This window comes from Brachycentrus maculatus, unplaced genomic scaffold (assembly GCF_059751285.1).
Source record: "Brachycentrus maculatus isolate JH-2025_06_01 unplaced genomic scaffold, ASM5975128v1 h1tg000087l, whole genome shotgun sequence".
Taxonomy (NCBI): Eukaryota; Metazoa; Arthropoda; class Insecta; order Trichoptera; family Brachycentridae; genus Brachycentrus; species Brachycentrus maculatus.
This window is the reverse complement of record NW_028280841.1, coordinates 520,274-538,871: the sequence shown is the minus strand read 5'-3', so window position 1 is coordinate 538,871 and position 18,598 is coordinate 520,274. Positions and strand designations below refer to the sequence as shown.

At 36.5% G+C, this 18,598-nt stretch overlaps 2 protein-coding genes across 4 annotated transcripts in view; one reads left to right on the top strand and one right to left on the bottom strand.

Moving 5' to 3' along the window:
• The window catches only part of FBXO11 (F-box protein 11), a 21,398-nt gene extending 11,553 nt beyond the window's left edge, over positions 1–9,845 (bottom strand). The window contains exons 1-4 of the mRNA XM_088257757.1: positions 9,471–9,845; positions 3,201–3,402; positions 1,631–1,798; positions 651–855 (exon numbers count right to left, since the gene is read on the bottom strand). Of these exons, the coding sequence (XP_088113883.1) occupies positions 651–855; positions 1,631–1,798; positions 3,201–3,402; positions 9,471–9,567 (672 nt within the window). The 5' untranslated portion in view covers positions 9,568–9,845. The remainder of the gene's footprint in view (positions 1–650; positions 856–1,630; positions 1,799–3,200; positions 3,403–9,470) is intronic.
• Positions 9,794–18,598, top strand: Sras (Ras converting CAAX endopeptidase Sras). Of its 3 annotated transcripts, XR_015837345.1 has the most exons (7): positions 9,848–10,062; positions 12,104–12,348; positions 14,032–14,199; positions 15,172–15,240; positions 16,120–16,182; positions 16,791–18,104; positions 18,288–18,598. XR_015837345.1 is itself a non-coding variant. In XM_088257758.1 (6 exons), exons 1-6 carry the CDS (start codon positions 9,962–9,964, stop codon positions 16,994–16,996), a joined length of 852 nt encoding a protein of 283 aa, XP_088113884.1. In that variant the 5' UTR covers positions 9,794–9,961; the 3' UTR covers positions 16,997–18,586. The 3 variants fall into 3 exon arrangements, 2 of the variants coding, with proteins under 2 accessions (XP_088113884.1, XP_088113885.1); XM_088257758.1 differs by having other exon boundaries at positions 9,794–10,062; positions 16,791–18,586; XM_088257759.1 differs by lacking the exons at positions 9,848–10,062; positions 18,288–18,598 and adding an exon at positions 10,638–10,746 and having other exon boundaries at positions 16,791–17,126.

Below are 18,598 nucleotides of genomic sequence, written 5' to 3'. Positions count from 1 at the left end.
TATAGCTCTTGACTGAGGTCACTGGCGACCTGGCGCTGCGGTCCGATACAGGCGAGGTCACCCGTGCCGCCCATGGCGTTTAATGTGTTAAAAGATATAAAGACTTACCAAATATGAACACTGTAGTGTGAAATATGTACATAGGTGTTCCATATATCAAATTATTAAAATGAGTGCTTGACATAAAAAGAAACAAGCACAAAGTTGAGGTGTTTACGCGCTAATTTTGTATGGACAGCCTAGCAAGCATGGCATTGGAAAGCGCGTAAAAGCGCTTACAAACAATTCCTTATATTATTTTTTGACATCTCATCAAAGATGAAGAAGAATATGGAAGTCTGGGCATTTACGGACTTTTTATAGACTTTTATATTCTTCTTCATTTTTGATGAGATGTCAAAAAATAATATAAAAATAATCCTGTAAACGGAGATAATCCAGATTTTGTAAACAAGTATTTGGACACACTCAAAATTTTGTATTTATATTTACCACACACAACTTTATTTATTGTAACTTAACACTCAAATATTTCACGGGGGATATTTGAAACATAAGTATGATGCTGAATATTTTGCTATGCAAGCGCGTATGGTTGTTTTTGCGGAAAAATGTTGGGAGAAAAAACATTAGCGGGTGACGGCACTTACCCGTATGGTGTTGAAGTACTTGATGTGCGAGTCGGGGCAGGGTGTGTGTCCGGGGCGCACGTGCAGGCCGCGGTACAGCTGCCGGAAGCTGTCCTTCCACGGGTTCTCCGCCTCGCACTCCTCGGGGGCCACAAACTCAAACTGGCACTCTTCGGGGTGCATCAGCGGCAAGTCATACTCAAACACGCTCTGGTAAAGGCTCTTCCTACACATCAACAAACAACAGACTCTTCAGTAACATGAACAAGCTTTGCAATGGTTATAATAAACTCTGGAAATATGAATTCTTAGGAAAGTGCAAGTTAAAGGTATCTTTAAACATAGCTGTCGGGGGTTTTTTTCATCAACCCCGACCCTAATTAGTATGCTAATTAGGGTCGTATACTAATCAAAGGTAACCGCAAACCCAACTCTGATATATACAATGTTTTTTGGTATCTCTCGTCAAATATCTACCATTTAAACAAATAAAATAATTTTGCCCAATATGTATCAAAAGTAAGTAAATAAACGTTTATAATTCTTCTTCTAACCCTTATCCGCACCGAATGGTGCATAGGGCAGTGCATCGTATTGATGCGGTGTTATCTTGATCATTACTTACATGAAGGCAAGGTGATCACTCCTGCACTTCAGGTACCAGTCCAGGGTAATATGAAATAAATATTATAGTGTAAAATCACTAATATTTATTTTCAACCCCCCCTGGGAATCGAACCCGGGACCTCCAGCACGGTAGCTAAACACGCTTACCATTACACCACGGAGGCATAATTAGTAAATACCAATATTTCTTAAAATGCATTGACACGTGTTTCGATGCATCATTGATAATTTTTTTTAATTTAAGTTTTACTTAGTAAATACCACTAATGCTTAAAAATCCATTGTGACACGTGTTTCGATGCATTTCGCATCATTCTCAAGCACCGTACACTTATGCTCAATGTGAGTGAGTTGGGGGGGGTGTGGACACTCACCACAGCTCCGTGTCATTGGCGATGGTGTTGAAGCGCTTGCAGACCTGCGCTACCCGGCACAGGTCCTGCTCCACCAGGTAAGACAGGATGCAGAGCAGCACCTCGTCGGGCAGCTCGTACTGGAGGTACGCCGACACGTTGCACGCGTCCACGCCCTGCGACAGCGACCTGCGGACCAACGTTGCCATTCAATCATTTCTTCATCGTCATAATCACTGTCATCTCCATAATGACGCTTTCAAACTTCAAACCCCTTATCCGCACCCCAATGGTGCATAGGGCACTGTATCATGGCAGTGTTAACACACTATCTGCGGATGGATTCACGCTCATAATAGAGATAAACATCTCTGAAAAGAAGTGATAACATTTAACCATACTGTATACATCGATATGAGATCAAAAGATGTCGCAAAAGTCATGCGTAAAAATAACTTACACGCAATTTACGACGAGTCAAGTGAAAAAGTAAAATTACCCTTCCCGCAGATAGTGTGTTAACTTGATCGTTGACTTATGAAGGAAAGGTGATCAGCCCTCCGCTTCAGGTACCAGTCCAAGGTAATATTGAATAAATATTAAAGTGAAAAAATCACTTATATTTATTTGACCCCCCTGGGAATCGAACCCCGGACCTCCAGAACGGTAGCCGAGCATGCTGACCATTACACTACGGAGGCGGACAAAAAAAGACACGCTTTACATGACAAAAAAATGATTTTTTTTGTTTTTTGTTGAATAGGCAGGGTAATCAAAGTGAGCTAATGATTCAGATTTCCATATACCCTTAGTATAAAGAGATACTTCATCTCTTTATGACATCTAAATATCATGATTTTTAAGTCAGTTTAAAAGCAAGTTTTATAGGTTGAAAATAGTAAATTATGGTTTTTAAAAAATATTTATTATATTTAATATCTTTTTTAAATGCCAACAAAGGAAAAAAAAACATCACTGCTGAACAAAAACATTTGGTATAATCTTTATAATGTTAGTATATTATGTATGCAATATTTCTTTAGAAAAAGCATCATAATGGTTTTTAAATTGGTTGATCAAAGTCGAGAACTAAGTTTGGCAAATTAATCTCGTCTCGAAAAGTAATCCGCATTATTTTTTCACTTAAAACAAACAAGGCTTAGTCGTTTGTAGCCGGTTATTAAAAAAAATTATTCTAGTAACAATTGACTGACTTCAGCAGATCTTAAGAGCATTTTGTTGGATACATGTCTTCAATAGCCCTATATCGTAGTCATACAGGAGAAAGTGACCAAGTGCATTGTTTTACAAAAACGTGATCATTGACTATTTGATATCTTACTAGCTTAATATTGCCCTTAAAAAATCCCAAAGGATTTTAACCTTGGAAGTATAATATATTGACTTGTTAAAAATGACTAACTGCATTGGTGTTTATTTTCTTGCCAAGCAAGAGTGATTTAAATGGCCCTCCTGAACATTTTACGTTTTGGTAGTTGGTCACTTTCTCCTGTACGACTACGATATGTTTGATAACTCTTCAATGGCCCTATACTGAGCATGTGTGTAGTGTGTAAGGTGGGGTGCTCACGTGCGGGGGCGCTTCCGGGCGGGCAGCATGCAGGCGGAGGTGCCGGGCTCGGCGTGGTGCGAGGGCGGGGACTTGCGGCGCAGGTCGTAGGGGCTGCAGTGCGGCGCGGGCGGGCTGGCGGCCGCGGGGGCCCCCTGCGCCGCGCCGCCCCCCAGCGGCGGCAGCCCGTCGTGCAGCGGGCCCGCCTCGCATGGCGCCTCTACTGCAACACACAACACCGCATATTATTAATACAACCGACCATGCGTCACGTCACCATATTGGCAATGTGGACAAGATGTAGGGAATGCAAACTGTACGTTCTTTCAGTGTCCAACTTTCTAAATAGCTTAACACAGGCAGGAATCATTGTTTGTTATGTATATATATATATTTTTTATTGAATAAATTGAATTGAATTGAATTGAATTGAATCCAACTTCCCAACCTAATTTCCACCCTTCTTCCTGAAGCTAATTTTAGAATTGCGGTCTTAATTTCTAAAATGATAAAGCTAAACGCATTTAAACAATGAATTTTTTTATTATTGTTAATGGTTATTTTTTTTATTATTATTTAGTTTGTAAATAACAATAATACTTGACGTTGACAGAAACAGCCTCTCACTTTTGAAACGCATTACTCTTTGTATATGAAATTGCGATAATTGAACACTGCGTAGTTACTTAATTTTTTTATTTTGCTATGACATTGTCAAATAGACTCCGTTTAACGCTAATTCGATTAGTGCGCCATTTTGGATTATGGATTACCCGCGCTAAGCGAGGTATCACTGTATATAGCAACAATATTACCCGCCCTTAGCGAGGTATCACTGTATATAGCAACGATATTGGACTTATATTTTACGATTTGCGTTCCACCATTATGAATGAAACTGCATCACAAAAGAACATTATCAGCCTAAAGAAATATTAATTTTTCTACCAACATGCAGTCATTAAATTAGTAAAGAATTGGCCCCAAGAAATGAAGCGGTCGATAGTTTTATTGTTCAAATGTCTGGAATAATTAGGTTGCATTTTACAACAGATAACATTATAATGGTTCTCTTTCTTAATAATAACAATTAATTATAATTTCTTCTTATTTTTCAGTTTCAACAACTGATAAGCTATTCTACTCTGCTCTTTATGCCTTATCTATACAAAAGATGTAGAAAACATATTAGACAATATGCATTTTATTTTTGTAACCACGAAGAGAAATATGAAATTATTGATCAATATTGAGAGAATAGGAGACTGGATGGTTGAAAAGAGATTGGCGTTAGACCGCTCGCTCTAAACTTAGTGGTACAGTGGAACTATTCACATAGGTTTTTACCCAATTCTTATTCTTATGCCGCATTACCTCCCACTTTACCTCGTAATATAATACATACTATTTTCTATTTTTCTCCCGTCACAAAATGGCCAAAGTGATCTAGGTTTCTTTTTATCATAGTGTCTATTACTTTACTCTTTTCCCATGCATCTTGAAACATCTCCAAGTCGCTCGATTATTTTTTTATGCATTTTTTTATAGGACCAAACTTAACTAATCTTTTTTTGTAGGAGGAGGAATAGTATGTAAGAAGATGAAAATAGCAGCAATGATCGGGATTCTCGGGGTCGTACACTCTCACTTGTACAACCTCGAACTCTGCAAAGTATTGAAGTCCCCCGAGGATATAATAAGAAAAATATTTAGGATGAATCAATTGAAACAATTATAGCGACAAATGAAGTAATAAATCAAGTACCAGTATTGTTATCATTAGAAAAGAAATATTCTTAATGTTCATATTATGGTTTGCCGGTATGAATCACACATGTTTTTTTGTTTGCCATGTTCGTATAGATAAGGTATAAAAATGAAAATGTGTTTTAGATTGGTTTATCCTGTCCTGTGAAGAAGTCTTACCACAGCTGATAATAACAACCGTTGCTTCGAAAGCTTGTACTGTTATGCTTATCCGAAATGGTAAAATACAAAATCTCTTCGCGCATTTATAAATAAATCTTTAATACTCCACCAGAACTCTGTAACATTTCATTCTACAAAAAATCAGTTGTTGGAAGCCTCCATAACGTGCTAAAAAAGCAAAACTTTCATACTTTCGCCATATTACCAGACGACGAGTTTCTAGAGAAAGCTCATAAGATTGTCTCCCACATGATGGACAAACCAAATAAAAGACTGACGGCACCACAATCAGCCATAATTACAAATCTATGAACTAAGAACTAGCGTGTGAAAGGAATCCACTGGCATTGCATAATATATATATATATATATATATATATATATATATATATATATATATATATATATATATATATATATATATATATATATATATATATTGGGTTGATGCAAAAGTTATGACCGTTTTTTATGATCCCAGGTAAAAAAATTTTTTAAAAAAAAATTATGAATAGTATCTACTTTTTTATGATTCCATTGTATTAAGGATGCTTTCCTTCTACTTTCTATTCAGTTTTGGCCTAGCCAGAGTACAGTAGAGACCCCTTGTATTTTTTCAAAATGTCGCTCGATAAAGTGCATTTACTTCATTGTTTACTTTATGAATTCCGTAAAGACAATACCGCGAGTGTGGCAACCAAAAACATTTGTGAAGTGTATGGAGCAGATGTCATCAAAGTTCGACAGGTACGAAGATGATTTACAAAATTCCGATCTGGAGATTTTTCACTCATTGATAAACCACGTACCGGGCGGCCATTGAAGTCTGATGACTACAATTTAAAAGTCATAATTGACACCAATCCACGTCTAACCATCAGGGAGATTGTGTCAATGATGGGAGTCAACCAAACAACCGTATTAAGACATTTAAGCGTATGGAAATGGTTTCGCGGTACGACGTTTGGATACCTCATCAATTGTCGGCTGCCAATTTATTGGATCGTGTTTCAACGTGCGTTGCTTTGAGTGCGAGACGAAAATATGAACCTTTTTTGCATCGTTTGGTGACGGGAGATGAGAAATGGGTTGTGTACAACAACGTGACAAGAAAAAGACATTGGGCTATACCTGGACAAGCCCCATTAACAACTTCGAAGGCCGAAATCCATAAAAAAAGTTCTACTTTGTGTTTGGTGGGATAATAAGGGTATTGTGTATTTTGAACTCTTGGAACACGATCAGATAAGTACAACAGAACGATATTGTCAGCAATTATCCAAATTGAACATGGACCTTCAAAAGGATAGACCAGAATTGGTAAACAGAAAAGGGGTAGTTTCATCACGACAACGCGCGACCACGTGTGGCTATGATGACCCAACACAAGCTAAATGAGTTAAAATGGGATGTTATCAAGCATCTACCATATTCTCCAGATCTTGCTCTTTCTGATTTTCATTTATTCCGATCACAGCAAAAAAAATTAAATGATGAAAAAAAATACACAATAGAGCAGGTAAAAACATCCCTTACATCATTTTTCGCATGAAAATTTACGGAATTTTTTAGTACTAATATTAATAAGTTGATAGAAAGATGGGAGAAGGTTAAAAGAACCGATGGAAATTATATAATTTATTAAATAAATAATACATATAATAAAAAATAAAAAAAATAAATTATATGTAAAAAACGGTCAAAACTTTTGCATCAACCCAATATATATATATTATATAGTCATTGTAGAATTGAGTAAAATGGCGTCATTTCTGTTGCTACAACGTCTGAATGGCATCTCCTGTAATATTTCTAAAGGTGTAATTACGCCATTGTTGCACCAAAAGAGCGATCTATCTACAGCTTCAGCTTTGTAAGAAACATATTTTTTTATATATTTTTTATTTTATTAAATAACCACTATATTCATTCATTCATTCTAACCCTTATCCGCACCCAATGGTGCATAGGGCACTACATTGTATTGATGCAGTGTTATCTCAAACGTTACTTACATGAAGGCACTCCTGCGCTTTAGGGACCAGTCCAGGGTAATATTGAATAAATATTAGAGTGTAACATCACTAATATTTATTTTTACCCTCCCCTGGGAATCTGACCTGGGACCTTCATGACGATAGCTATACAAGCTAACCATTACACCACGGAGGCGGACACTAACGTAATGTGGATGTTCAATAATGGGCAGAATGGTGAATATTACATAAATGTATAACGTAATCACTATCCAGCCTAATTCTAGGTCATAAGCCCTGGGATACTCAGACTTCCATCTTCCTTCATAAAAAAAGATGTTTAATCTCAAATTGAGAAACTTAAAACACCAAATAAAATGCTGCCCTTAACTTGGGTCAAGATCCGGCGGAACGGAGGATAATCATCCACTTAGGGCCGGACACGTATTTTACAAACGGAATAATGCATTTCAAATTCTGTCTTCATCTATCGGTTGACTCATTTGAGTACCACGCCAGAAGTCCGAGACTCAATTTCCAACTGGGTCAATAAGAAAATTAATGTATTTTTACTGCCACAATTCAATATGTTAATCTGGAAGATTCAATATGTTAATTTCAAGCAGAGGACTGATTATCTCTCTATCATGTGACTTCATTCAAATCACATAACAGCGGTGGAATAAAAATTGGGATTGGTGTGATTTGTAATGGATGTGGAAGAATCAATATATCGCTCATTTGGTGCAACAATGACGTAATTACACTTTAAAAAAAAAGTTTAATGTCAAAATGTGCGGAAAGACTATTTTCGTCTTTCCGCACATCTTGACATATTTAACTTTCGTATTTTTTTACCGAAACATGGATAGAATTGATTTTGAGGTGAAATGCTGCGAGATGGCGCGTGTGTCATTGTAGAATTGAGTAAAATGGCGTCATTTCTGTTGCTACAACGTCTGAATGGCATCTCCTGTAATATTTCTAAAGGTGTAATTACGCCATTGTTGCACCAAAAGAGCGATCTATCTACAGCTTCAGCTTTGTAAGAAACATATTTTTTTCAATCTGGTTATTAGTTATTTGGTAAAGGTCATTAGGTTTTTAAACTTGAATGAGTCCTCACCTTTTACTTACATCAACAGTATCCCTTCAAACGAATTTCAATTCTATTTGTACGAATCCCGATTGCTGGACTGATTACCTTGCCTTCAATGTGGTTGAAGATATATGTGACATGGTGGTATACGTGCCGCTGGCATCAGGCCGGAGTCAATTTTAAATCTTTGTACACAAATACAGGTTTAAAGCTTGGCAGATATTATAATCAAGAAGATATTATAGATACTACGAGAGACAAGGAAGTGATTTTTGAGAAAGGAATGTGGAATTCTGGACATTTCCCTTCTCATCTTCATGGAAGACATGTCGAAAATATCTTCCTGATAACATAACTCGTAATACCAACATAAATGTGTAAAATTCCAGTTAGAAACTACTTGAATAAATTAATTTCATTTTAACGAAACAGTGCCGTTTTTTTAAGAATAAAAAAAATACCTGAAATAAGATTGACGCATAAATATGTATGTTATAATGTTTTTTGCATCAACAATTATTGTTGAATTAAGTCTTTGATATGAACCTGAAAATTTATCAAATAAATTTGTACTGTGGGTCGACTCAATTAAAATGATACAATACAATATGTTCAGCATAATAACACTTCAAAATAATGACCTTTCTGTCAACCGTAAATAGTACGTATGATGACTGATGGGCAAAACAAAAAACACAGAGGTCACGAAATATCCCATTTAGTTTTCCAATTTAGCGAAAATATTCGTAATATCACTCGACATTATCGCGACGTTTTTGAGTAAAGTCTACTTGAATTCAGTATGTACAGTTTGAATCGATGTATATTGATAATTGGGAGCTGTTTAGCATAATGTTCGGAGTGACAGATGAACGCGTTATCCGTCCGGGGAGAACGGAATATGTTATGTACATTATTCGCGGCTTATATCATCGTAATAATCGTATAATCGTCGTTAGAATTGAACGCATTTGAATACAAATCGGAAATAAAACCTGGAGCGGTCGTATGACGCATGGGATCGTGGGAATGCGGCCGCAATCCTAAGTACAATAAGGACAACCTTTAGAAAACTGTTAAAAAGGGATAAATAAAACCGCCTATGAATTATCTATTTGCGTGTTAAATAATCGATACATATCGGAGGCATTGTTCGAGAGCAATCAGCGCGTAAAGATCGGGTAACAAAACGATTTCCCGCAGCGAGATAGGCGAGCAATCTGTCAATAAACAGGCTCCGTCGCCCAGACACGATCGTGAGGCGAGTCCAACAACGGAATTACTTACCCGATTGGGTTCGTGAAGGTAGAGGTAGTCTGTTTCCACCTTTTCTTCGCGATCTGCGTACATATGAGCGTGATGACGAGAACGTGGCACTAGGCATATTTTCCAGGACTTCTTTTCACCTCCGAATTCGAGTCCTAAACAAAGGAGACACCCGCACTAACATTGGCAGCCATTTTCTGTTTGTAGTAGAAGGCGAACGAAGATCGCGCAGTCAACGGGAGAAAGTACGAACACATTGGAAACTAATCAATTTTCATGTTACGATATATAAATAACACCCTCATTCGAATTGCGTTAATATAAAAGGGAAAATATGGTTTCAGTGTGGCAGGATGCACTCGCAACGACCGACACTGGACTTTACCGACCGCAACTGCTCTGAAATTAGGCGTATCCGTCCGAATTAATGTACATGGCAGCCAACCTCAGAACCGAAGAATTTCTAAAAATAAGAATGTGACACTTGAGGAACGAGGATACTAAATGTCAAAATGGGGCTTTTAATTTCATGCTTTTCGTCGATTGGGGCTTGTGTTATTCTATCTATCATTTATGTTGCGAGTCTTTATGTTTGGAGTTCACCACACGGCAGGTTTGTACAATAAGCACATACATTTTATGATGTTTTCCTCCGTTCCATTTTTGAAACACAGTTCGGAACCAACTGAACAATTTGAATTTTGAAGGTGATTTCGCGCATATTTAAATAAATTATATTGATAACGATTATTATTCCTATGTTTACTTTCATGATACATCATTTTCCGGATGAGACATATCAATTTTGAAGAAACAATAAGCCTTCATGATTTTTACATTTACTAGAATGGCTGCTGTATTCATGCGAGTGATAAACGCACGGAGGAATCAGCTGTTTTGATTTATTTATATATAAATTTTCTACAATAAAATTGCGTTTTTATTTTATCTACAAAGAAAGTAATGACATAAAATGTTTTTTTTACAACAAATATTTTTGGTGAAAAATGAAATATATACTTATACTTTATATTTCAAAATGTTCTTTAAAAAAATAATGAAAAATGTCTAATAGGTTAAAATGATGCACCAAGTAATATTGAATTAAAATTTCTACTTAGTTTCTTAGTTGGTACCCATGGTTTTTTTGTGTGACCCCTTAAAAAAGGAATATCACATTACTATTTTTTCACAGGATACAATTTTTAGTTTTGTGTTTTCTTTGTATAATTTAAAACATCTTAACAATGATTTCTTTTAACCCTTATGGTGCATAGGGCACTGTATCATATCAAAGGTTTGTTATTTATACACTTAATTATGTGCAGATAATGTGATTAATGATGGGCTTTAGGCACCAGCCCAAGGTTATATTAAATAAAAATTACAGTGAAATATAATTTATTTTTGACTCCCCCTCGCCTGGAAATCGAACTGGTAACCTCCAGCACAGCAGCCAAACGTGCTAACCAATATACTATGGAGGCGAACATAAACTTAGTGATATATCCATGGGTTGTTACCATGACTCATCATTGAGTCCTGTATTTGAATGGAAAATACTGTTATAGAACTGATGATGAGTCATATGATTTCTACATACAAATATAAATAGAGCATGTTTGAATGAATTGTCGGGTTGTAATTTTATTCTAGTTTGTAAGATGGATTAAAAAATGTGTTTTAATTTTTTTAACTGACGGTGTCAGACATGATTCATTTACAATGTTGTATCGCTACCATTGTAAAAATCATCTGAACACTAGAAGAAATGTAAGTTAACTTCAAACAAGTTACATCGATTACCACACAACAAATAATAGTTATTACGCACTTACACTTATGTCACATTTGTATTCAAATATTAATAACATTTTTGTATGACAAATGAAAAAACATTCAACTTTTCGTTCTGATGGAAATTTGATTGTATAATATTTTGATGAACTAAGTCCGTAAACTATGTCCACCTCCATAGTGTAATGATTAGCTTGTTTAGCTACCGTGCTGGAGGTTCCGGATTCGATTCCTAGGGGGGGTGAAAATAAGTATTGGTGATTTTACACTCCAATATTTATGAGGCGAATGTAGTTGGAAAAAGAAGCAGAGGAAGACTGAGGAAAACTTAGCACAATCAGGTATGTCAAGTACTTGAAAGCGGCCGGGTCAGGAGTCGTAATAATCGTTGGGTATGTATGAGGACATGCATGAATGTAGAAGAGGCGAAGAATGTTTTCAAAGACAGAGTGGTGTAGCGTTTGATTCTCTCTGCCTACCCCTTCGGCGAAGCGGCGTGATGGTTAGTTAGTTTAGTTATATTTACATTAATATTACCCTGGACTGGTCTGTGAAGCGCAGGAGCGATCACCTTGCCTTCATGTAAGTAACAATCAAGATAACACTCAAGTGTCAATATGATGCTGTGCCCTATGCATTATTGGAAGCGGATAAGGGTTAAAAAAATCGGTGAATAAATACTCAAATAAAGAAGAAAAAATGGTAGGGTGAAATGGGATGGTGTTTCATTTCACCAATAGATGTCTCTAGTGAAATTCTAGACTATGCTTCGAATGACTTCGACTATGCACTATGCTTAGAAAAAATGGTAGTACAAAAATTGTTTGTTTAATCAATTTTTCTACATTTTTTTCCAGAGATCATCCGACCACCATAAAACGGAGATTCATCAGTGTGATTCTTATGATGCTGGTGTCCCCTCGATTTGTGTGGTATTGGCTCACAGATGAAGACCTGGAGAGAGCTTCTCTCATGGAGCAGATGGGGTTGAGACTTGATGGGTTAATTCAAGCCATCATTTTGCCTCTACTGCTTACCATGATTCTGTATTTGGGGCCCCTCAGCATTCATTATTTCTCAGGAATGGGGAAAGTATATGCAGGTGTGCGATTATCCTTTTTTTAAATAAATTTATTTTAAGATTGTAGTAAGTATACTTGCCGCCAGTAGGGAAGCATACCTCAACAAATAAATAGTTTCTGAGGTATCTCTACATGAGAGAGTACGGCTATTATCCTTGGCTCTACCCGACCCAGTTTCTCCAGGGTATGCTTGGCTACAATAGTTTAGAGACTAGAAGGAATGTGTATTTGATTACGCATTTTTATCGATTGTTGCGCAGTACAATTGATAATCCTGAAATTATCCAGAGCATTGGTCTGTATGTTCCCGATAGTTACCTAAGACAGCGTCGGCATAGATTGTTTCACATTCCTATACACAGGACCAACCTGCCGATGGTTATGCCTGTAGGAAGAGCTACCGCTATGTTGAACAATATCACATTGGATATTGATCTGTTCCATGTGTCCGAAGGAGTTTTCCGAAGCGGGATTCTTCTACACCTTTAAGTCTTATTGCTTACTTTTATTATAATATTTACGCCTTGAATATTGTTTGTTATGTATATATTATTTTTTTTATTAAATAAATTGAATTGAATTGAATTTAATAGGTAATTTAAATTTAATAAACAGGCAATTTTTATTTTATTAAATGGTTATAAATTGTAAACTAGTAGAAATTTTAAAACAAAAAGTTAACAGAGATATTTCTTTATTACCCAAAGTATTTAAATATAATATTATTTTGGAGGTCTCAATTAGAGGTGTTCCTAGTATATCAGTCACAGGTACAAATACTATGATACGTCAAGATATCATTCTATCATGATACTTGTATGGAGCTGTAATACGTACAATATACTAGCCACTAGCCACTAGTCAAATCTCACAAATCTGTTTCAAACGAATATAACCAGCGATAACACTGTCACTTATAAAACATAAAACTTATTTTAGCTTATCAATGCCTTGCCGGTCATTCGTTTTGCATTGTATATTGTAAAACTATCTCTTTCTTGAAGTTTGGAGATACTTTTATGTGCTTTCTGAAGCAAACAAATAAGCAGTGCGATAATATGCAAAAAAACTATCCTTCAAAACAAGTGTTTCTAATTTAAAGAAACATTTGAAATGTAAGTATTTTGATACGGCACGCAAAATAATTTAGCGTACCGCGGCAGCGCATACTACGAGATACTAAGAGCAGACTAGTATCTGGTAACAGGTAGCGTATCCTAGTATCTTGACATGGTGAAATCGGTAATAGTGATATCGCTGAGTAGCAGTCTAAACACACAACCAGTCTCAATGTGTTCTTTATATTCAGTGCCACATGTTGTTTTGTTCTGGTTAATAATATCCTTCTAGTGACATCTGTGGGCAAAATCTTAAAGTAATAGTCTCCGTAGCGTAATGGTCAGCACGCTCGGCTACCTTTCTGAAGATCCAGGGTTCGATTTCCAGGAGGGGGGTCAAATAAATATAAGTGATTTTTTCACTCTAATATCTATTCATTATTACCCTGGACTGGTGCCTGAAGCGGAGGGCTGATCACCTTTCCTTCATGTGTTTAAAATCAAGATAACACTGCGTTTATATGATGCAGTGCCCTATGCACAGTTGGGGTGTGGATAAGGATTTGTGGAAGTTGGTAAACCAGGTGAAAAAAATGTTAATAAAGTAAAAAATAAAAAATAAAAATTGATGCAATTTGTTTTCAGAACCAATGTATTGGTGGAACAACTTAGGTGACTTGATATGGGTGCGGAACCACATAGTCGCCCCGCTCTCTGAGGAGTTCACCTTCCGGGCTTGCATGATGCCCATCCTGCTGCAGTGCCTATCTCCGGTGTCCGCCATCATAGTCTGCCCATTGATATTTGGGATTGGTGAGTACTTACTGTCAAACAGGGTTGTCACACTGACTCAATGTGAAAATAAATAGTTGTGATTTTCACTCTAATATGTATTAAATATTATGATTATATAAGTAACGATCAAGATAACCGCATAAATATGATGCAGTGCCCTATGCACCATTGGGTGCGGATAAGGGTTCGAAGAAAAAGAAGAAGAGTTTACTTTTGTCTTCTTCTTCTTCTTCTTCTTCTTCATCTTGTTAAAGGCCTTGTGGCCTGTTTTTAAGAGGGATTAGCCTCCTGCGATGTCGATTCCCAGCTATCGACCCATCTCTTTGGTGGTCTGCCCGGGAGTCGTCTACCATGGTGTTGGCCGTACAGTGCGATGTGGGGGAGTCTGGATATTTCCATTCTCCTCACATGCGCCATATTTCCCTGATCCTGGCATTTCTTATTCTATCTCGAAGACTCTTGCCTGATATGCTTCTTAAGCGCGTTTTTATGGCAACGGTGTCCGCTCTACTTTCGATTCCATACGTCATGATGGGTCGGACACAATTTTTGTAGACCTTGATTTTGCTGCCGATTTTCATCTCAGTAAACTCATATCCTATGTAAACTCACAAGTAAAATTAAACACTAAGTAATTTTTGCTAACTTGAATCATTGAATTGTATTAACTCATGCAATTACACATGAAATTATAGTAACTTTATAAATAAAGAGTAAACCCACTTTCAAGTAAGAACAGGCCATAAAATTTATAAAGTTGTAGCCTAAGTAGGAACTTGCTGTTGCTAGATTTCTAATGCTAAAAAGTGAATAGCCACTATCTTCCATAGAAAAATATTTTCCATTTCACTCCATAGATAAAAATACCAACATTCATATTATCTTTGGAGTTTTGAACTTCAGAATTTCCATGATTTTAAGTGATTTTTTTTACAAAGTCAGTCATTTTATTGTTTCAAAAAATAATTTCATGCTTTATTCTATTTTCAGCACATTTTCATCACATGATCGAGAAACTGCAAAACGGAATGGATTTGATGAGTACCATTCAAATTTCTTGTAAGTGTACATACATTTTTGTTTTATTTTTTTATCATTTTAGAAATGCTTTTAATCTTGTGATTCTGATCACACCATCCCCAAGAGAAGTTTATTTCTCGTCGTACATACTATGTATAATGTAAGTTTTAAGTTCTGAATAAAGATAATATGTATTTAAAAGGCTTTTTAAAAAAGTGGGGACTTTTTAAAAATTTTCAACTATATCCGTTAGGAGCATGTAGTTTGAGGACGCAAAATAATAAACAAGACCGTTGATTAAAATGAAAGTGTAGTTTTATACGCAGTGAACATGTCAACCATTTTTATTTTTTAGTTACTTAACATTTTATTACTTTATTTTAAATCAAAGCACCATGTATTATTCTGCTGGTTATTATTGTCACTTTGTTATTACTCTCAAAGGGGGAATAGCTATCATAAATTCAATGGTATCGTACAACTCTTTTATACATTTATATTATTAATAAAAATACATTATTAAATTCATCATTATCATTAAACTATATCTGCTCCCTTTGTGGAGCATATGGAGTCCACAAACTGTCTCCAAGCTTTTCTGCCGGCCGCCAGCTCCCTCGCATCCTTCCAAGTCAGGTCCGCACCCCAAAGTTCTGACGAGAACTGCCGACGAATTGTCAGCAGTCGTCCTAGGCGGCGCGAAACTGATACCTTGTAAAAGAGGCAAGCTTGATGGCGGCTCTGGGGAGGCATACGGAGTACATGGCCAAGCTAACTAAATCGCCTTTTCTTGACGACAGTTGTGACCAATATTTGCTGCGTCCTACGCCTTATCTCTTCATTCCTTACAAAGTACTATAAAATTCAGTAAACTTAATTCCAATGAAATAAGTAATAAAATGTTTTTTTCCTATTCAGGTTTCCAGTTTCTTTATACCACACTTTTTGGTGTGTACTCAGCATTCCTTTTTGCAAGAACAGGTAAATGAAATACTCTATTTTTCATATTTTCTTTTATAAAATGAAAATGTGTTTGTAACAGCTACCCACAGGCAAATACGAGTTATTGGGTGGTTTGGGTCACTAGCAGAAGCATGCCTTCCATATAGGCAGAAAAGCAGTGCCTATTCTAACTTACCCACGTGACATATAAAAACGCAACACTGGTACTGGTAGGTAATGACCTACCCTACCTTACTAAGTAGTACCAGCCTACCTTACTACCTACCTCTACTGCCCACCCTAGTAAGTAGTACCTAGCTTACCTTGCTACCTATTTCTACTGGCTACCCTAGTTTATTCTCTGTGCACGCCACTGTCACCAGTAGCCTCAGATGAAATATATTCTTCTTCTAACCCTTATCCGCACCTAATGGTGCAAAGGACACTGCATCATATTGACACAGTATTATCTTGATCGTTACTTACATAAAAGCAAGGTGATCACTCCTGCGCTTCAGGAACCAGTCAAGGGTAATATTAAATAATTATTAGAGTGTAAAATCACTAATATACAGATGGATAAATAACATCAAAACAGTAAATTTCCACGTGAGTCAAATGTACCAAATATATTTTTGTTATTACAGGACATTTAGTGGCGCCGCTACTAGCACATGCATTTTGCAATCACATGGGCCTGCCAATCTTCGTTGACATACTCCAATACCCCACCAGACAGCGGATGATTATAACAGCGCTGTTCACAGTGGGACTGGTAACGTGGTTCTTCCTCCTCGGGCCGCTGACCACACCCTGGTTCTACCGCAACACGGTGCACTGGACCGAGGCGTAACATAACCATAAAGCTCTATGTTGACCCTTTCCTTACGGTGCTAAAAACTTCCGCGTGCACCGGTGATATGTATTTTGTACACCACATGAAAATGTGGATTAAAAACATGAAATATGTGAAAATTCCTAAATGTTGCTTTTGTTGACCAGAGTTGAAGTTTTCACAATTCATAATTCTCATTTGAAAAGTTCAGTTGTAGTAAATACATATCACCGGGAGGGGAAGGTTAATATAAAAATCTCTGTTTGTCAGCATTTAGGCAAATCCATCCATCACAATTTTGTTTTAACACCATAACGACCGGCCCCGTGTTTGCGCGGAAATTTGAACTGACCTCCAGGGACTGGTCTTGCATTATCGCGGGATTGTAAGTAGTCAAACTCTATTGAGAAAATCTAGACATTGTTCATTCGAAAATGAATTCACGCTACTTAAAAAGCTTTGTGTCATGTCTATGAGTTGATTTCATGAACGTTTGTATCTCATTTCTAAAATTTTATGACTGAAATTTTACCTAGATTCGGCCGTTTCCAAATCTTATCTTGAGTGTCTGTGATATTTTTTATGGTCTGACCGAATTTGTTTGGATAATTTTTCGGAAGATACTAGTAATGTTGAGAGAAGTGACAGTGAAGCGGATATTGATTCTGAAATAATTAGAGAAGCATAAGAGGTCCTTGGGTTATGCTAATGGTTTTTGAGTGATTCCGAAGATGATTCTGCCGGGGATGTTGATGATACGAACTGGTCAGACACCGACACTCCACGAAACAATCAGAGCTTTCGTGGAACTCCAGTTAAAAAAATACCGGAAAACTTTGAAAATGTAGATGGTTTTGCCTCTATATTTATTACAGATGAATTTTCGGACAAAATTGCTGATGCGGTTATAGACGTATATCTCATACTTTCACATGCGGTTGTTAAGGTGTTATGAAAAAAAACCTTTAATCCACATTCTTAATTTGTGAGAACAATGTCACAATTAAAATTTGGCACATTTAAGTGAGGTTTTTTTGCTATAATATTCTGGAGAACACCTGTACCTGTACATAAGTGTATTCCTGAGACCACAAACCATCAAATTATTCTGATTATTTTATTTATTGTTTCGGCATTCACTTTGTGGTAAGATATTATTAAATTGTAAATGAAAACACTTGTTTTTTACCACTTCAGTATTATATTTATTTTTATGACTAGTTTTGAAAGCTACAGTTGCTTTCATCGACAAGTGAATAATAATGTGTTAATAGTAAATATGTATAATACTCAAGTGGTAAAAAACAAGTATTTTCATTTACAATTTGAAATATTCTAAAATAGCTAGTGATACGACTGCGTAACAAAATTAAAGCACTCTAAATGTGTCACCTGAAAACTTTTGAGTTAACTCGTTCACTGCCAACTACGAGATAACCCATAGATTGCGTTCTTTGCTAGGACGCCGACTAGGAGTTATCTCGTACTGTGTTTACTTGCCATATTCCTGCAGCTACGATAAAATTCCTACTAATTCGGTGCTAATATGGATAGATGGCGCATGGGAAGAGAACAAAAAAATCAATACTGGCTTACATAAACAGAAAATTTATTAATAAA